This window comes from Dermacentor silvarum, chromosome 10 (assembly GCF_013339745.2).
Source record: "Dermacentor silvarum isolate Dsil-2018 chromosome 10, BIME_Dsil_1.4, whole genome shotgun sequence".
Taxonomy (NCBI): domain Eukaryota; kingdom Metazoa; phylum Arthropoda; class Arachnida; order Ixodida; family Ixodidae; genus Dermacentor; species Dermacentor silvarum.
In genome coordinates this window covers 132183334-132204951 of record NC_051163.1, presented here as the reverse complement: position 1 = coordinate 132204951, position 21618 = coordinate 132183334, and the positions used below count along the sequence as shown (strand labels likewise).

General features: G+C 45.4%; 1 protein-coding gene across 1 annotated transcript in view; it reads right to left on the bottom strand.

Annotated features, from left to right (window-relative positions):
* The window catches only part of LOC119430943 (uncharacterized), a 125650-nt gene that overhangs the window by 27454 nt on the left and 76578 nt on the right, over positions 1-21618 (bottom strand). Inside the window, exons 7-8 of the mRNA XM_037698410.2 lie at positions 13141-13197; positions 9126-9195 (exon numbers count right to left, since the gene is read on the bottom strand). Of these exons, the coding sequence (XP_037554338.1) occupies positions 9126-9195; positions 13141-13197 (127 nt within the window). The remainder of the gene's footprint in view (positions 1-9125; positions 9196-13140; positions 13198-21618) is intronic.

The following is a 21618-nucleotide window of genomic DNA, read 5'->3' as shown; positions in this document are numbered from 1 at the left end:
TTTTGTACTACTTTGTAATTTCTTCCTCACAGGGTGCATTCACAAAGATGCGCAACGTGATGTGCAGAAGCTAAGTATGTAGTTCTGGTGCAGAACTCGATGCATGCTTGTACTTTCAGTGCCGCACAAGATTTCCCGTTGTGTCTATATAAAAGCAGCTATAAATTTGTAAGTTGCAGGTGCACAGTGGAGATAAGTTTTCCGGAAAGGAAATACTAGTAGGGGTGTGCGAATATTCATTACTTTTGTCGAATCAAATGATGTACTGTTCAATTCGGTTTTCGAATCGCATAGTCATTATTCGATTAGATTTTTCTTTGACTGTATTCGATTCGGTGACGAAAGTTATTATTCCAGGACCCCTATCAAATAGACAGCATAGTACAAGTGGCTAGGCTGATTTATTGGGGTAGAAATTACGCGCATAATCGCGCGGTCACGGGTTTGTTGGCGCACCCGCTAAATTCCGCGCGAATAGTTTTGGAGATCACGTCATTCGAGTTCCAGAGCCGCAGTACAGTGGAATGGTTATGATTACGATGGCCATCGCAAGCACTCGCGCACAGCCTTGCGCGCAGCCCTCAGAAGTTGTGCATGTTTCGCCGACAGCCGTTTTCGTGACACGGGCGTTCAATACCAAGTCCTCACATTAGCCTATGGCATAAGATCACATGATCTACACAAGCAGGGACTGCATAAACAAATTATTTGCTAGAAGTACTTCTTATAATAGTCATCAATCTATATAGCGTAAATTGTGCACGTGTTGTCTGCCTTTTTCGCGCTGTCCATGCTTTCATTTATCTCTCTCTCTCTCTCAACTTTTTTCTGCTGAATTCGGAGACTTTCGAGCGCATGTGAGATTGTATTCTGTTGTGCACACTGTTGTGCATGCAATGGCGGAAAACTGCTCGGTCGGCTGCCATGTCACCACAACAAACAAACTGCAGTCACTACAGTGATTTTCAAGGGTACGATGATCACTCAAAAAAGTAAGTGGGGGTGGGACCACTATGCGAGTGCGATGATTAGGCGGATAAATACGATATATCTTTCAACGAGAAACGCACCTACTGGAAATCACGTGTTTCAAAACTTCACTGGGCGTCGGAACACATGACTTTTGTTTAGTAGCACGCGGCTTGGAATGCAGCAGGTCACGCACCCATCAACACTTTTCGCTGCAGTCTGTAAGGCTCGCTCATGGTTTGCTGCTAATCCTATCGTTCCACCGGCGTCGCGTACGATAGTCAAACACAGTACCCTGCCACACACGTCGCACCTCGCCACGTGGGGAAAGCAAGTTTCCCGATATCGTCCTACGAGCCTGCAAAATAGAGGGGGCGAGGGCAATTTGCAATTCTCCTTGGCACAATGGCCTAACCTGCTAGCGATTTGGCATGCACTCATGATCTACCGTGCACGGCGCTTTCTTTCTTTCTTTCTTTCTTTCTTTCTTTCTTTCTTTCTTTATTTTTCTCCCCTAAGCGACAAGTTAGTGAACTCGTGTACGACTACATTGAAGGCGTGGTTGCAGACACGTGTGCTTGAAGGAAGTGGGGGAGGCGCCGTGACTAGACTGAGCCAAACACTCAAACCTGGAGAAAGAATTCCCTCCGCGTTTTGCCTGCTTTGTAATGTTTAGTGGCGCCACATTTGACAAACGTCGGAACTGACGTGAAACAGCTTGATATTTTTTTGCACAGATGGCACCACCACCGAAAATCGCCTGTGAGATTTATTATTTATTTAAAATCTTCTGTTTCAAGCACTGCTTAGTAAAACTCGTGAGTGCTAGTAATTACATGCCACTGTATGGTTATAGTAATGTGCAACAATTGTTCTGAATTAGCGTTTCCATGAAAAAGAATGTCAATTTGCACGGACCTGGTAAGCAGACAAATTAGCTAAATTCACTACTCCCCTGTAGATTCCCTAATTAACATAAGCCAATTTTCTCTTCATAGAAATTGAGATAAGGGCTTGCTGCTTGATTATTGAAAATTTCAGAGTTTCAGCTGGAATAGTTTTGTCCCGTCGCCGGTAATGCGTGACCAAGTATAGTCATAAATTGCCAAATGTAAGTAATAATACCTCACAAACTGTTCAGTAGAACACAAAACAACTTTGCATAGATGATAAGTACACTGTAGCCTAGAAAACCACTAAATATTGTTGTCCTGAGTTTAAAAGGAAAAAAGATATTCATTCATAAACTTTTGTAGTTTTGCCCATTTTTATTCGCGCCTATATAAATTTCTAATTGCTTTACACGCAATTTCTCTTCATAGAAACCTTGTATAACATTTCATTTAAAGACACAGCAAATTTCATTTTGTTATGTTGAACAGTTTAGTCGGAATGGCAGTACAGCGGAGACTAGTACAGCAAAAACGCCGTTTTTTGCTACCACTGTTTTGACTGCGGTTAGGTGACGCTTCAGGCTAGGCGATAATACTGGGTATCATGGGAAAGCGCACAAAGTAAGCTTTCCAACAAAATAAAGTTCACATTTGTCCAATGAGCGCAGGAAGCACAGTGCGTCCGCAAACAATGACTAAAATGCCGAGCGCGTGCCGCCGGAGTGGGACCGCCACCTTAATCAACTGTCCTCATCTTCGGAGTCATCTGTGGTATCCGAGATTTTTTGAATTCCTTGCCGACCATGGCACCCTAACTATAGTGTCTAGAACATACCATAGCCTAATTAATTTACGAAGCGGGCACAAAGCTACCAAAATTCCAACAGATGCAGCAATGTATGGATTACGGTTAGATAAAAGGAATTCTTAAGTCAATAACAATAGCTTGCTACTACCGTTGACTTCCGTTACTTTGACCCTGACAGGACTGACGAAATTGATCGATATATCCGGCGGATCAAGTTAAACAAGATGCAGAAAAAAATGCCAGAACGCACCGCTGATCCATTTGGCAGTATTTGCACGATTCTAACCTGTCCCCGAATCAAATATACGCCCACTTTTGTGTTTCCAAAGCAGGAAACTAATGTGGAAATTACATTAAAGTTTGTAAACAAAGTAAAGTCTATCGTGCACCGAATCTTATAGCAAAAAAAATAAATAAATAAAGGAACTAATATGTGTTGCACAATGGCATTCAGTTTCTTAATGTCACCTTTGCCGCAATACAAAAGTGTTACGCGGCAAAGCATATGAATGTACTAGTTTTGGTTTTGTATCCTATTGCACTGCGCAGGAAATTTTCAGCCTATTTCTTTTGGGGGAGGAAACAAGTGTATGCTAGAATTGGTTAAATACAGTGGAATCTTGTTGATACGATCTTCACGGGAACCCGAAAATAAAGCATATCATCCGAAAATTGTATTATCCAACGAAATCGTATTATCAAGAAAAGAAAAAAAAATATACCGAAAATGTATTATGCAGCACCGCTTATAATGTAAGTCGCCAGAGTCGCGAATGTCCGCACTATAAGCAGTACCGCACTATAACCAAAGCAACAATTTTCAAGGCCCGCACATACGCAAAACATGTGCACCGAGCCGCCACGCGTATGCGAAAGTCAAGGAATGCGGCTAGAACGTTTGCATTCAATTTCCAGTCGAATCTCGTTAATTCGAACCAAAACCGGCATTTCTCCGGCACCGCCATATTACTCGAGTAAAAGCTTAGGAGAGACCCCTCAATGTCACGCGCGAACAACACAAAAAAAGAAAAAAAATGCGGCGGAAATTTCACCCTCTCTCAAATGGCAAGGTCGCCGATTCTGCATTGCGCCAGAAAATGCGTGTACGTGCCGACGTCTCAGCTATGGTGGCCTTCTAGGCACCGTATCTCAGCCACGCTACCGTAACCACGCGTAGAAAATGGCAGTGAACCCTTCTTTCTCCTTTATGCTTCCTCGACTTTCTAGTCACGTGTTGACCTTGCACGCTGCAGCTACAGTGCAGAGAGAAGCAGCGGCGCTGTCCCAGACCGGCCAACGAAACGGCCCACGCCGGCAAACACCCGCTTCCCGATAACGGTAGAAAGCAAAACTTCGGGAAGCTGGCGCCGGGCTGGCGCCGGGCCGGCTAGAGCAGCGGCGCCTGCACAGCGGCACGCATAAAGCCCCTATATATAGGGGCATTACGTGCGCGCGCACTGTGACAGTCGAAAGTGCGGGAACTACGAGGGAGGGCGAAGGGAGCCACCGAAGCGGCGGAGTTGCCGAGGCGAAATCCGCTTCCCTGTCGCCCTCCTCCCTCACATTCCACGGTCTCCGCGTGTGCCCTTCGCCGTGCTGTGCCAGCGCCGCCCGCTCCCAGAAGTTTCGTTTACTGCCATTATCGTGAAGCGAGCGTTGGCCGGCATTGGCAGTTTCGTGGCCCTCGCTCGCTATGCACGCCGTGATATTTCACGACTCGCACTCAAGATTCTGGTTTCAGCCTCACTGTGAGGCTGTTCGTTCGCACCACGTGCCCTTCTCCTCCACTTCGTCTCTCTTTCTTCTTCGAGCACTCCTTGGGGTGCCCATTTGAGGGGAGCGTTCGCCATCTCTGCTGACTTTTGTACTCCCAGGCAGCCACACTGTAACCGGTATTTCGTTTCCCGCAACTGCACTATAAACGATACGTGTACACATGGAGTGCTATGGGAAAATTAACGGGAGTCTGAAAAGACCGCACTATATCCGGTCCTGCACTATAAGCGGTTACATTATAAGTGGTCTATAAACGAGGTTCCACTGTGTCATGCTCAGACATTGTGAGCTACAGTTATCACTTAAAAATCAAATCTTCCTAGGGCAGGTGTCTTCAGCAGAAGATTTTGATGTGTGTTCAACTCATTCACTGTCCCTTAAGCTCTGCCGATACGTGCTGCCACTAAAGAGGTCACTATTGGGGTCATCATAGAGGTCAGGCACATGCATGCTGACTGGGTCAATTTTGTATTATCAGTGGTGCCACTGACGAGTTGAGATTGGGAGCAATTTTCGGAGCAAAAAAAATCTTAATTTTGGAGTGGTTTGGAGCACCCCAAAACAAATTTTGGAGCAGTTTGGAGCTAATAAATGCCAACTGCTGGACACGTCCTACGCTATTTCGAACACTTAAAATTGACCAGGCTTATTCTTAAAAGTATTTGCTTGCTGTAAAACAATGCTGCTCTGCCTCTCAATACAAAAAAGAAAGGAAAACCTAAATTTGAGTAGCCCTTTAATTTAAATGAAGACAACGAACCTGTTTGCACAGTGTGCTGTAATTAGTTTACTTCAGTAGGGTTTTCACTTGGGCTTGTTGAACAATTGAACAATTTCTGGGATTTCTCCAGTTTTATCTCAAATCCACCTTCATCAAATGGGAGGACAGATACTACCTACAGAAAAAAGGCATCTGCATAGGTTCTTGCATAGCACCAGTCCTAAGCAATTTATTTTTATCACAGCTTGACAAGTCCTTAGTCACTGAACTTCGACCCACTAAGGTGGTTAAAGGGTTTCGATTCGTAGACAATTTTTTATTTTAGAGTGTGACCCGACAGATTTTAGCCGAGAATCCGCAAAAGTTCTTGCTATCGCAGAGAAATGCCTGTATCCATTGCAAATCACCCATGAACTTCCAACTGAAGACAACATTCGTTTTCTTGATGTCAGGTTCGCTTTTAAAGAAAAGCACGTGTGCTGGAGCTATGAACCACGAGCAAACAAACCCCTCCTCCCGTTCAAATCAGCCCATTCAAAACTAATAAAAAGGGCAATCGCCAATCTCTGCCTAAAAAACGCCCTGGAAAAGTCTTGCCCACACATGACGAGCCGAAGTTTGGGCCAGCAAACTTCACGCCTTTTAGAAGCAGGTTACCCGAGGCACCTGTTAGTGTCCGTAGCGGAGAAGCAACTTAAGAATATCAGGGCATCTGGCTCCACCGTGGTCCCCACCTCCCAAGAGATGGAGAAAGAAAAAAGAAAGTTCACTGTAATCCCATACATCCATAAAGTGTCGCACAACATCAAGAAGATCGGCCAAAAAGCTAACGTTCGAGTCGTGTTTTCCGTGCCGAATAAGCTTGGAAAAATTTGCAAAATTACTAACCCGAAGAAGAAAGAAAAGAAAGCATGTGGCAAGAATCACCAAAACGAATGGGTGAAATGCAATGTCGGCGTAGTATATAAGATACCTTTATCATGTAAGCGTTTTTATGTCGGACAAACGGGCCGTTGCATCGTAAATAACAAGACGGGAGGGTGGCTGGCACTTCATTGTGATGAATGAGGCTGTAGACCAATTTTCAAAGAGTGCATGATCATTGAAAAGTCGAACAATGAGATGACACGACTCATTATTGAGGCCCACTGCATCACAACTCTAAAAGATAAGTGTATTAGCATGGCATCTATCACCCTATCAGCTAAGGAAATAGTGTATTTGAATAGCACGTCATGCGCGTGTTGATATTTTGTGTCGGTGTGGTTCCGCCCTTGGTGTCATGCGCTGTACTGCCTGTGGCAAGGTATAAAAAGGTCACGTCTTCTCGCAATAAATCTGTTGATAGTTTGCGCTTCGTGTGTGTTATACGTGTTCCCTCTTTTGTCCATGTCGTTTTGGGCGCAATGATACACAGTTTACTTCAAATTGAGTGAAGCTGCTCAGACATTGCCAATTTTACATGTTATGAATTTTTCAGTGTCAGCTGCCAGCTTAGCTATGTTTTCAGCAAGGCTCTAGCATCAGTCAGAAACACCTGGCCGGACTCACTGTCATCAATGCTGAGCCAAGCCAGCCTTGATGAGCTCCCTCTAACGCTCAGGCATTGCTTTAGACAACACCAGGCACCTTTCAATCGTCTGGTTTTCCTCGTAAAGCTGAAGCCTCTGTTCAGCAACTGGCCGATTCACTACTGGCGCCGCTTGATTATTTGGACACCAGCCATTCAAAACAAGCTCGATTATTCGGACTACTTCGAGGCACCATCACTGGCCCGTAAATTTAATGTATAAGCATGACAAATATTTCGGACACCTTAACGTATGCCATTCTTTAATTCGGACCCTGCCTGCACGACTGCATGCTAATTTGACCGCCTCATCATCATCATCATCAGCCTATATTTTATGTCCACTGCAGGACGAAGGCCTCTCGGTGCGATCTCCAATTACCCCTGTCTTGCGCTAGCGTATTCCAACTTGCGCCTGGAATGAAGGCATGGAGTGGTGCCTGACACCGGCAAGAAAAAAAATATATATCGCCGAGAGCTAGTGGGGTTATACTAGTTCAGGTGCAACCAAAAAACTAGGAAGGCCCACTAAGCTTCATCAAAGTCACTCCCTCACCAGAACAGGAATTGGCCTCCCTGGTGCAGTATTCGGCCACTACCTCCCTCATGACTCCGACAATTTGGCCGCCTAGTTGAGCATAAATATAGATATTTTGGCTTTGATACATCGGCCATTTTTCCGACACCTGGAAACCAAAACTAGCAAAGCCTAGTTAATTAAGCACCGACCGCGCCCGAACCATAGGGCAAGCGAACCCTGTTAAGCCATTCAGGAGTGCCGCGGTGTTCGCTTCGCGCGCCCAGCACTTGTTCATTGACTTGTGAAATAGCGACACAGTCGCGGAATCTTGAAGTCGTTTAAGCGGCGCCGACGAGGACAGCGACTGTTGCTAAAGAAAGCCCACCGTCGTTCTGCTATGATAGTGCCGTCAACTTCTGAGCCGCGATTTTCTAGTGATGCATTCCGCTCAATTCTACATGCTGTCCTTATCATCTAGCGTTCACAGCCCGGGCCAGCTGGTACCATTGATAAACACAGACTGAGCACCAGAACAGGCATCACTACAAAATTGTGGTCCTGTTATAGTGCCAAAGGTTGAAGATTCGGTGCATGCATTGATTGTGCTTTCGTCTATCTGTGGCGACAGCATGACACTGGCAAAGATACAGACTGACGAGATCGTAGGCAAGCATACGTGCGCACAGGAACGCATGGACAAGCTCTGGCTTAATTCTTGGACGATCCCTCCCGGGGATACTGAGACTATAGCACCGAACATGTCGACGGACGATAGCATTCCTGGCACAGTGCCGAGAATGCCGTCGCTCGTAGCCGCTGACGAGTCCGACGCTAGTGACGCCAAATCCCGCCGAAAGTGAACGCATCCCCGAAAGTGGTCATCCGAGAATAAAGCACTTTTTTAGCCACTCGTGGAATAAAGTCACTTGTTTTCTGACGAATTTAGATATTTCCAATTAGTGATTATTCGGACTTTTATGCGGTCCCCGTCAAGCGCGAATTATCGGTCCCCGACGTATAGATAACGTGAAGTTTTATTTATGAAACCGCTTTAGTCATGCGCGATAAGCCAGCTATGCACATCTGTGAACCACTCCGACCACAGATGTAATGCGCAGTCACAAATTTTGGTGCACTTCGGCGCAAAATCGTGTTTGTTTATCAGGATGGCGCAGGAAATCTCGTTTGGTGCAATATGGCACATCTGGCGCAGGAGTGGGAGCACTGCATTATCCAATGAAAGCCAACTTTAGGATCAAAAAACCAAACTTTGGGCCCACAGAAATGCATGGATGCCGGCCAAAATGCCAGGAACAACTAACTGAAAAGATTGAGTGACATCCACGCTTTCTTGTGGAACGTGTTTCGGACCGGGCGAGGCTTTTAGCGTCCAGCATGGTGATCTGCTCGAGCCAATAATGAATGGTTGCTTGCAGTAACACACCTTACTCATTTTTCATCCATGGCATGCACTGCCCTTCAGATTCAAGTCCTGTTTGACAGCATCTGTGAATACAGTGCCGTTTTGTCGGCATTGAATATTTCGAATGGCACAAGAAGTGATCTCGGACTCATTAGGAGAAGCACACTTGCAGGGGCGCCGCCCGGCTTGACGTGCAATATATTGAATGTGGCGATGGTTCGATACATGTGTAGTAAAGCGCTATATTCTGCATGGGATTTTCAAGGAGATGTTGTCACACCTGTTCGATACAGACAATAATTCGATATATTAGAGTTTAATACATTCTAGATCGACTGTAGTTACCCACCCTGAGATTTCGAACACATTCGTGTCAGCATAAACCCCTGACAATGTCTCTAATAAAAGCAGCTGGAAATGCATCACGAGGTTGTACTGTGCTCACCAGAGGGCAGCTCGATGACTTTGGAAGTGAGAGTGAGGCAGTCCTCAGACGGATGGCACACGGGGGTCACCTGAATCATTATGTCATGATTACAAGAGTGCACTCTGCAAGTGCAAGTACAAATACTTGACACTTGCAGCATTTCAACATTTCAGAACACTTGAAGAAACATGCTACGTAACTCAGATTTTAATTTTTCTATGGGCAGCCACAGTATCCCATGCTCATCAACGCATTCAATAATTCCTCAATTTTTTTAGTTTCTTCTTCCTTCATCTATCTCTATTAACAAAGTTGTCACTACATGGCATGTCATTCTGCATTATTTGTGCACAAATTATATCGCAGACATTGAATTACGGAAACAGAAGCCAAGGCTCAATGCATCTGTACACCATGCAGTCACACCTTACTCATATAATACTTCCTGTAATAATATTCAACATCCATTCTGTATCCATAACCCCCCTTTTTTTTATGTGTTATTCATTCAAGCCAAGCAGGCAGCACAATAAAGTGAATGTCATTTTTAAATGTACGTCATAGTTCATCACATCTACGTCTCTGCTGGACCATTGTGTCTTGAAATGGAGCTTCAATTTACTGCGAGCGCTACCACTGGAATTCATCACCTTCGTCTGTAGATACCATCGCACCCACCTGGGCTTCCTTTTGTGCAGATTTTTTGGCTTGAAAGTGGTGGAGGTGCTTATAAAGTCTTTTGCCTCCTTAGAGCTTCCCACGAGCCATCACTTAAGTGCAGTGCAATGTCTCAAGACAATAACCGTCGCCAGAGCATGCACAGCGCTATAATCCCGCCTGGACTGCTGTGACCCTTCGCCAGCCTATGCGGGGGCACTGTGAATAACTAGCTCAACAACAATATCAAGTGGAACAATTCACAAAAACTCTGGAATGTGTTCTTCTACCTCCCTGCTAAATTCCTGGACCACGAATCCAACCTTGCCATGCCAGTTTCTTGGTGCTCTGATTGTCTATGCTGAAGTCACGAAAAACCCAGTACACTGTAGAATCTTGTATGTGGTATACTTCCTTGTCCTCTGCAAGCACATCAACTCCAGCGTGCCTCAAGCCAACCAGATTTGCCGTGTCCAGTATGAAATTACCTGGTGGACTCGTGGCAATGGTGTTGTGCTGCTGAGCACCAGATGCGGGATCAAATTCCAATGGGGGCAAAAATGCCCATGTACCGTGCATTGGGCACACGTTAAGGAACACCTGGTGGTCCAAAATAATCTGGAGTCTCGCGCTACGGCATGCCTCACTATCAGATTGTGGTTTTCGTACGTAAAATCCCAGAATTTGATTTAATTAACAATGAAATGGTTTCGTTCCCATTCAGGCAGCTTGCTGCACAGAATGCCCCGAGTGCATGACAGCGTTTTCATGCCGATGTCTCGGACATTAGTCTTGCAGAAGAAACAGTTTTACGCCACTTTGATAGGAGCAATCGTCCGAGAAAAGCTCCATGGCCACTTCATCAGTTGTCCCAGTCTCTCTAACTTTTTTACAACTATAGTAAAAGAAAATGCACGGTTACACCTTTTTTTTTTTTAATGTACAGTCGACAACCATTAAAATCAACCATGATAACCCATAAAAAAAAAGTCCGTCATATCCAAAATGAGGGTTGCAGTATGTTGTGAAATAATGAAACTTTGCCTGTACTGCTGCAAGAACGATAAAAACATCAAAATTAAAATAAACTCTAGATAAATGGGTCTATGCGGCAATCGTAAAAACCCGCGGCACGGTCTCTTCCCGTCTGTCGTTTTCCGGATGTTAGTTGCTAACAAATGACAGTTTCCCCGTACTAGACCATGTGTGCCCCCGCACAATAGCAAGTTAAAGGCTGGCAAAACGGTGGAGTCAGCGAGCTTGACAGCTTCGCCTTCGTCAATGGCACAAACCTTGCCTACGGTTGTTCTTCACACAAAACAGTGGCTGGTAACCAATGCCTTAATTTTATCTTTGACGACGAGCAACAACCAGTGTCAAGTCTGTAGCACAAACGAGAGCAGCGGTACGAGGCAAGTTCAACTCGAAGTCCGTGCCTGGCATCCCCTGCGCTGCATGCGAGACGACTCAACTGCATCGCATGCCTCGGAGATATGCTGCCTCAAATAGCAGCATATCTTCATTTTTGTGCGAATTGATACGATGAGATATAGAGCATTCTTAAAACAGTGCATTTTGCGATCGTCGGCCGTAGTTTTTAAAGTACTGTATGCTATTACTTCGCTTCGAAGCTGGTTAGTACTAGCGGCACCCTCGGCGCTTGCTCGGCACTGAGCTGATAGCGGTGGACGGCGGTGCTCTGCTTGTGTGGCGAACATGAAAACTCTCCGCTGGAGGGGAAAGAGATAGGGGAAAGAGCTTCTTCCATAGATGGAAGAAGCTTCCCACTAGTGTTCACTCCTTAAGAAAAAGTGCACAGAAGTGAACGAAAATAGTTTGTGCAGCACATTTGCCGCATGCACTAGCTGCGAGAAGTGCACTGGCGCACGCATACATCACCACAGCAGAGCAAGTTCGATTTACAACACCTAGACAAAATTAGCCAAACATTTGTCTGTTATATCCAGGTCCGTTAAATGTGGATCTGGTTGCACCGATAATATAGGCAGACCAATCTAAGTGAGAAGAATAGCTTGTTATATCCAAAAGTATGCTGTATGCAGATCCGTCGTAACGGGCGCAGTACTGTATATGCATGATTTTCTCCATTAAAGGGGTCCTGAGCCACACCCCTTGGGTTTGGTGAAAAAACACATTCAGAGGATGACATGTGCTGCTGTGAGCATCTGAGGGAAATTTTGCGCTTGTGCACTGCATGGGGCTTCACAAGCAGAGCGCGAAGTCACCTTTTTCTGAAATGCCCTCACTCTTTTCAGAACGCTTTATTTCGTCATATAGCAGATTCCCTCAGACAGCTGCTATTGGCCGATAGGTACCACCAATCAAGAAGGGTGTTTGGATCAGTCCGCTTCTTCCTACCGTGTATATTTGTTGACGCAGTTTAATAAACAGGCTGAAGTAAGCGAAAATATGCTTTCAAGTTTCAATAATAATTACATGCTTCCGAAAGAAATTAACTAAGATCTGCTCACGCCTGGCCGCAGCAGCCCGCGTTGGAATTAAACTTTGGCCACCGTGCTTATTGTTGTAGTAGCTGATGGGTCTTGCTAATTTTGACTAGTTTTGAACGCTCAATTAGCCTCAAACCACGCGAAACCCAACGTCAGACCGCACGCACGCTCACTCCTGACTGCTCCTGTCTACACGCCTTGGCAGACTTTGCTTCGTATTGAGCTACTGATAGCGCTTCAAAATGTGCAAGTTGGATGTGGCTACCATCTGTCGGTCAAGCTGGTGCAAAACGAAGCCAGACCCACATATAAAGCACGGCCAGACTAGAGCATAAGAGCACGAGCACGCACTCAAGCCCTGTCGTGCACATAGAAAACGCTGTGCATATGCACTACAGTTGCATGTAGCTCTGGTCTGCTATGTAGCGTAACTAGCACGGTCACCGCGGGGTGCCGCGACGAGTCTGCTCGCTGAGCATAGTGCGGCTCGCCGAGGACAATCGCGTTTGGCGCGTTGTAGGTGCTGAAATCGGAAATAGAGGCGCCTACGTAAACATCCAAAATCAAATTTGAACTGCACACCACGATGACGTTCACTAGGCAGGGCGTTGTGGCCATGCCCCACTTCGCCGTAGCCTTTACAGTGCAACGCATTGAAGAAGGACCGGGAGCACCGCGAAGAGGAATCATACTCGACCTTTGATTGCCAATAACTCCACTTCTGCTGAACGCATCGAAATAGTTTTTGCGGCAAAGTATTTATGGGATAGTCTATTTTAACTTCAAATGCATTTCTCAACTTCGATAAAGAGTGGTTTGGGGCCCCTTTGAATGTTGCAAGTAGTGCCAGTGTTTGTCTTCTTTTCTATGCCACGAGCACACGCACACAAGGGGAGCACACTCACCCGAACACAGTAGTTCCCGGCGGTCAAGTTTTCAAACAGCACCACCACAGAGAGGTTCTGCAAGGACAAATCAAGCATTTGTCAAAATTATGTGGCTGTTTGGCATTTGCACTAGCACAGCTGCAATAACCATTCATACCAGGTGTATGCCTGGGTTCCAAATACCTCTGAATTTGATGTGTCAAGCCGGTTTTCTTTGCAATATTTCACTAGAGGGCGATTCCATGAGATCAAACATGCATGCCAGCTTGATAGCTTTATTTTGCCTGTTTCTTTTATAAGTTATGTAGGCATATTCAAACTGCACGCAACCAAAAATGTCACTCCCAAAAGGCGTTCTCAGCACAAAAAATAAAATATTTGAAGGCACTGCCACGGGCATCCTGCTATTGTTTACTGCAATATTTTTCGACTTCACAGTTGCATTCAGTGCAAACTAATACAGGTTGTGTCAAAAACATTTTTTTCCTTGTTTTAGTATGCTTAAATGTAAATAACTTCCATGCATTTCTTAAGCTGTCCATAAAAGAAAAAAAATATTTAAAAATTCTGAACACGCCCCCAAATGAGAGAAGTTTTAAAACTTTGATGCTCCTTTGCGTGTTTTCTATTTCCCACAGAAACGTGACAACAGTGTCAAATATAGAATGTTGCTTTTGCAACACTCCTGCATAAGAGTGTGTTCCTTCAAAAAATACAAGAAAGCGATATTGTTAAAGAAACAAGTTTTTCCAAAAATATGCATTTTCAACAAAAAAGAAATATCTCCAGTCCCATTTCTCAAAAAAATTTGGATGGAAGTCCGCTTATGCCAGGCTGGGTGTGTTATGTTACCTCATTTGCTTTATTCACAAAATATAACTGGTCAAAGGGGCCAATGTTGAGTACGCTGGCTTTAGTGCCTTGAGGACTTGTTTCGGTTTGTTAACATTTGCTCCCTGAAAAAAAAAATGCATGAAAAAAAAATAATAAAGGCAACGGTTGCCACAAATGAAGGAAGCTTTACCTTGGTTTTTTATTGTGGCGAGAACAGTCAATGAGTTTACAACTTTGTTTCCTGGAACGCAATGCAACAAAGAACAACCTCGACACAACTCGTGCTGCTGGTACAAATTTACTGCTTGTCCTTTGCAGTTATTCCTTCAAAAGGTTTGATCACCATCAGCTGGCTCGCAGCAGTTCTCGCTACGGACAGCACATGTCCACTTATAACTGATTGGGGATACACATCCACACATGCCATGACTGAATTCCTGGCACGCACGGCAATGACTTCCACTCTACTGGGTTCTACTGACGATGCTGCTCAATGGCTTCAGCAGGCGCATGGAGGCAGGGCAACATTCGTGAAGTTGCCACTAAGTTGGGCGATCATCTCAAGCACTGAGTGAACGAAGGCAGCGCTTCGAGACCTTAGGTTGTGCAAAAAAGCTTGGTGCTTAACAAGTCCACTCACACCGTCACAGGCATTCTTTCCAGGCCGGCACTAGAAAATGGCCACCCCGCAGACACGTACTTGGAGTGGCACAACTCATACAGTTGATAGTTATCTTTAAAATGGCTCGTTGCACCATCACTGATGCAGGTGTGCACTTTTTCATCTAACATTTTGTGCGCTCTACCTAGGGTGCAGCAGACGTGTGCTGTGTCGTGATGCATGTTGTCACTTATGACAACAAAGCTGTGTGTTGTTTTCCTTGTCGTGGCGACACAGGTGAAAGCGGAGATTTGTTTCTTGTGCCAGTGGTACAACTGTGTTTCATTTGGAAGTAGGACAGTCTACTTTTCTGCAAAACCAAAATGCTTCCAGGCTCTCTGACTTCTTTGTTTCATGAATAACCACGGCTTGAGTGCGGCATCCGTATTTCTGTGGAATCCATTTGGTCACCCGTTTGCAGAGTTCTTTAAAAAAGTGGTGGGAGATGTGTTCTTGATTAGGTCACCACCTTCCCGAACAGCAAGTGCGACCTCGTCGGCTATTCCCAGACTAGCCAAAGTGAGGCTTTCACTCCATGGGCAACGCTCACATTCAGCGAACATACAATCTGTGGTTGGGGAGCGGCAAAGGCACAATGCCTTCATGCCTTCCAACTAGCTTTCCATGCCGGTTACATTCTCCAGCGCAGATACGCAAAGGTTGGCATTAGTGCAATAAACGCAAACCTCTTGTGGTGTGAGCAGCACCCATTTGGGACGCAGGCTGTAAAACTTTGACAGGGCGATGGTAGTTCCAGGATAAGCTGCTTTCAACATCTGGGAACTCTTGCGGATAGAATGTGTCATACATTGCTTTGAGATGCTCTCTCTGGCCGTTCGTGACGACTGACACAACGTGCTTGTTTGGGTTCTGCTGAGAGCACCCAAGTTTGTCTTTGTAGTAGTAATCAAGCGCAGCTTGCACATCCAATCGGCTTCACCTTGACCTAGTGTACGGATCAAAATCTAACCACATGCCATGCTTCTCGCACCACTTTCGAACATTTCTGAACATTTATGTTGTGACAGCTGATATTGCCTCTTGAACGCATTTGTTTGCAACTTCAGGTGGCTTGATGGTTAAAAGACGAAGGCGCTCTCTATAGGACCTTAAAGCCTGGCACGCTTGCTTCAAGATATTTAACCAGCCAGCGCATGCCTGACATTCTGTCACAGACAGCGCAGTTGTTATGACACTTGCGTATGAAACGATTTAAAGTAGAGTGTATCTTCATCACCATGACGCTTTCAATCTCTGCCCATTTTCTCTTTTTGTAAGATCATCTGCTTCATTTGTGAAAGGAAGATGGTGGCTTCAATAGTGCAACATCAGAAGAAAGCCGGATGTACCTGTTCAGGTAACGAATCACTTCATCTTCCTGAAGAAAGGCCTCGTCTGTTTCATCACGAGTCTCAGTAGATGAGGAGAGGATTTCTTTCGGGCATGTAAAGCAGTGCTTGCAGGCCTCATCAATCAGACCTCATCATCCTCAGCTTCTGACAGTAGTTTCCACAGGGAGGCATACATCCAAAACGTTCACGGAACGAAAAATTTCTTCTTAGTAGTCTTCTTGTGAATGCACAAATAATTGGCACAGAACACTCGAACCGAGCTACTAGTCACATACACCATGCACAGTGAACAGCTAGCCCAAGTCAAAAGGCATATACTGAACAGCATCACACTCTGTCATCCTTGCTGCACTGCTGTCACGACTGAGGCGCCAAAATGTCTCACGCCGTCACGTGTTTTATGAACAAAGCTGTTTAAATCATTTCACTGTGAAAACGGGCGGGCCACACTGGTTGTCAAAGAAAAAAGTCCGTCTGGCACGACCGAAGTTCTCGACGTGGGAACGCACGTCAACAAGGTGCTTACAAAACATCACAAATTAGGCAGCTTCAGTAGCTTTTGGCTCAGTTAAGTCGCACTGTACTTTTTTGGTCAGCTGACACGCAGAGGCAAAGGTCGTGGTAATACAGGAAGACATTAACCTTGAGCGACGTACAAAACATGTAATAGCGGGAAACTAGATAAACGGCTCGGGAATGTTAAAGAACAGTCATCCCCTCAGATCCCCTTGCATTCATGAGCCAGAAGAGCTAGCCACTGATCTGTTTCCAATTGAAGCCAACAGTTCACCAACGGGCTCTTGATAACCTACTCTTAATCTTTTACCAGCCTTTGTAAGTTAATATCGACATGACTGCACAGAGAAAAAGATGAGGTCAGAAGAAAGGACACAACACAGTCACTGTTGATTTTTTTACCATTTTCATTTCTTTTTTCTCATTTATTTACCCTAAAGGCCCAGCTTAGTCATTACATAGGGGGGGAGAATAACAATTGATATACAAAAAGTGTAAGGCAACATGCATGTAAATCGAACATCCTATTGACCCTTTTCGCGGAGCAGTTTGTTCTCAAGAAACGAGATGGCGCTTTAGGCGCACCATACGTTAAATCAGCGAAAGCGCACAAATACAAAACCATTACCGCCCGTGGCATCAGCTGTCGGAAATGCAACTGGGTGTTCGCTCAAGCACTGTGCTGCATTCATGCTGCAAAATGTGGAGTGGTAGATTGAAGACATCTGCAGTAGTTGGCTGCAAAAATATTGACTGGCATATTAAGTAATGTAATGAATATGTGTGACCAAGTTCACGGATCGTTGCTACATATGGACAGCCTCTGTTGCCGGCCTTTCTCAATGTATGACTTTCTCGTGGATAAAAAAAAATAGAAGTTTCATGAAAATTCACAAAAATGCATGTCAGTGTTAATTGTATCGCTAACCTCCAAAGACTTCAACCCCGGAACGTCGGCAAGAGTGAGTACTGCTCGTTAAACAATGACAACGAGAGTAGCGCTGCTTCCTGGCACAGTAAGTTTCGCGCATATTATCTACGCACATCTACCCCAACTCGCACGCAAACTTAAGCACACTCTATCGCCAATATATTAAGAATATGTGAAAGGGCGCACAATTCAATCAGTGCACCAAAGCATGGACAACAGCGACTACACCGACATACCCACCATGGTTGCTTAGTGGCTATGGTGTTGGGCTGCTAAGCACGAGGTCGCGGGATCGAATCCCGGCCACGGCGGCCGCATTTCGATGGAGGCGAAATGCGAAAATGCTCGTGTACTTAGATTTAGGTGCACATTAAAGAACCCCAGGTGGTCGAAATTTTCCGAAGTCCCCCCACTAAGGCATGCCTCATAATCAGATCGTGTTTTTGGCAAGTAAAACCCCACAATTTTTTTTTTATACCGTCAGCACACGAATGGTCGAAGCTGAATGTTTCGTGACAGTTCACAGAAGTAAGCGAGTTACTAGCGATACTACATATTCGCTACAAGCTATTACAAAGAACAGTACAGCTACGTTCCAAGCCATACAGCAAAAGAAAATCTATTGCAACTGAGCACACCCGCGAGCAAATAGGCAGAAAATAATCAGACAGTGACCGCACCGACGAACTTCAATGAGTCAGAAACATGACAAACCACTGCTTCTAAGTATTTGCCAAATAAAGAATGAAGAGCAAAGCACACTGATCCTGATTCAATTCCTAAGCGGAAAGCATGGAATACATTTTTAGCCTCGTTTTTAGAACAAGCACCATATACGCTGCTTGCACCGTTTGGACAAAGCTTAATGAGCTTCGAAAGTGCTTTTACATGTGTTCTGAAGCTATGGACAAAGCTTTGTGTCGACCACCAAGTCAGCGTCTACGTGATCTCCCGAAACAGAGGTTTCCCGAGCCGCACCATGCATCATGCACATCCATTGTAAATACAGAGGCAACGGAGGCAGCTGAGGCAAGCAATGGACGCGCGTCGTCACCATGTAATCAAACATTGCTGCGCCCACGGGATCACTGCGAAAAAGGTCAATATGAAGTCATACATGCTATGCAACCTTTATATTTCTTCTCTTCCGACAACATCATACAACAGTAATGCTTACAATATACAAACAATAATCTTACATCATCTGACATCATAACAATAAATAAAGGTTATAGCAAGGTAGGAGAATTTTTTTCTATTTTTGATATGTAAGAAGAAATATCAATGTTTCGTGTTTCTAATTTCCTAACTTTTCTTTGAGTGCTTTTTTTTAAATATATTGTTATTCGTCGGAGCTTCTGCGTCGTAACCGATCATCACGCCCTCTGCTGGCTCTGCTCTTTGAAGGACCCAAATGGACGACTTGCACGTTGGGCATTGCGTCTACAAGAACATACATTTTCTATTATGTATAAATCAGGGTGCCTGCATAAAGACGCTGACTGCCTGTCTCGCAATCCCGTGGATCAACCGGACGATACCGATGCAGACTCGGACATCAGTATTCTGTCCCTCTCCGGCTTTCTCCATATTGGCAACGAGCAACGCAAAGATCCTGTTCTTCGAACACTTATGGAACGCCTAAGCTCCTCGCCTAATGACCCGTCTCTGTGGATGTTCACCTTGCACGATGGAACTTTATACCGTCATAGTGTTCGTCCTGATGACCCGGAGCTCCTCCTAGTCGTTCCAAAGCACCTTTGGCTGGCCGTGCTCCAGCAACTTCACGACGCTCCTACTGCTGGACATCTGGGCATCACTCGTACTTACGACCGCCTGCGGCGCCGCTTCTTCTGGCCCGGCATTTATCGCTCTATGCACCGTTATGTCACTTCTTGCGACCTGTGTCAGCGCCGAAAGACGCCTGCTATGCCTCCTGCTGGTTTGCTTCAACCAATTGATATCCCTACAGAGCCCTTCTTCTGTGTGGGCCTCGACCTCCTTGGCCCCTTTCCAATTTCCATGAAAGGAAACAAATGGATTGCTGTAGCAACAGATTATGCCACGAGATATGCCATTACACAAACGATGCCAACCAGCTGCGCTACAGATGTCGCAGACTTCTTACTATACGACGTTATCCTGCACCACGGCGCCCCTCGCCAGTTACTCACGGATCGCTGCCGCTACTTTCTCTCGAAGGTCATCGATAATCTGCTCCACTCCTGTTCTATAGAACACCAGCTTGCTACCGCATACCACCCTCAAACGAACGGCCTCACCGAACGACTCAACCGCACACTAACTGAAATGCTCGCCATGTACGTTTCAGACGATCACCGCGACTGCGACGTCGTTTTACCATGCATCACTTTCGCATACAACTCATCCCGTCACGATACTGCCGGATTCTCCCATTTTACCTTTTGCGTGGCCGCGGCTCCACCTTGCCCTTCGACACATTGCTGCCTTCCGCAGTACAATCACCCAGTACTGGTTATGCTCGCGATGCAATTGCCTTAGCCGCCCAGGCCCGAGAGGCCGCCCGTCATTGCCTCACAGTCTCGCAAGCTTCTCAAGAGCGACGCAATGACCTTCGGCACCGAGACCACCATTTTTCACCTGGTTCCCTTGTCCTTCTCTGGACCCCTTCACGTCGCGTCGGCTTGTCGGAAAAACTACTTTCCCGTTATTCTGGTCCATACCAGGTCTTACGACAACTGTCCGATGTGACATACGAGATCACCCCAGCCGGTCAGCCTTCAGTGCCTCCCGTCGCAAGCGATGTTGTTCACGTCGCCAGGCTCAAGCCCTATGTCGCCCCATTAAGCGACGCTCTATAACGTGCACCGGGACGGAGCTAACCCCACCAGGAGGGTGATGTTACGGTGAAGGGAAAGAAGAAGGGAACACTAACGAGAGGAAGACGAAGACTCTGGCCGTTGCCTGAACGCCATATACTTCGCTTGTAAATATACATTCTTCTACACTCGTGGGCCTGCTTTCTTCCTGCAACAATATTATGACCAGTTATGTTGGCTAAGTGCAGACATGAAAACTGCAATAGTTTAGTGTGTACAAATGGTTGTTCAACCTTAAATTTATGATCAATTAGTGGGAATTTCCTTCTGCAGATACGCCTCTTCCTTTCGGTACTGTGGATGTTGGACGCTTCCACAGTACCAACATCAACAATCACCAACACAGGCATGAGTTGGTGATTGCATCACCAACTTGCCCAAGCTTGATGATTTGTGAATTTTATTGGCGCAAGGGCCAGTTATGGCCAAAGAGCGCCAGGCAAAAAACAATTATTTCTCAAAGGTACAAAGCGTGACTAATGTCAGATTTATAAATCTGGATGGCGAATGGCAGATGTGATTTGGCTGTAGAAAGGCCTAAAATTAGTCGCTGTAAAGTGCGTAAAATATTCAGGTTTTAAAATAATGACAATGACTAGTGATGTATACTATGAGCTAGTGATGTATACTATGAGCATAAAAGTTCTGTTTCAAAGGGATGATTAATCAAACGTATGAGTAGCAATAGCACTCATACCTCACCAGTGGGCCCTTGAACGCAAGGGCTGGGAGGCACGTGCTTTAGAGAAATGCAATCGCAGCAGCAGCCTCTAGTGAGAGGATGTGCTACGTATACCTTGGGCTGATAACATGCAGTGTTCTAATCTCTCGTAAAAACATTAAAACTAACTTCTCGTCAAAGAGTGGTTCAGCGCCGAGAAACATTGCCGGGTGGAGTGGAATGTGTTGTCTATATGCCATGGCAAAGTACCTTTTTCTTTGGACTTCTGTTTCCCGACACTCCAACAAGACGTGAAGGACCGTAAGCATCTCGCCACATTTATTACATGTAGGAGGATTATCACCGGTCAGTAGATAAGAATGAGTGCCATAGGTGTGGCCTATCCTAAGACGGCAGAAAATAACCTCAGTTTGTCGTACTTTCGTTACTGGAGGCCAGTTTCCCACGCTTGGCTTTATAACATGGAGTTTATTAAATTCCTCAGTGTCCCAAGTATGTTGCCAATGACCCCTCAATTTCTTGCGAATGAAGGGCTTTAAATCCATGACAGGAACAGTTATGGAAAAATTGCTTAGTTTTTTGTTTACTGATGTAGCCATACTGTCGGCAAGCATATTACCTTCGATGCCTCTGTGGCCAGGTACCCAGCATATTGTGAT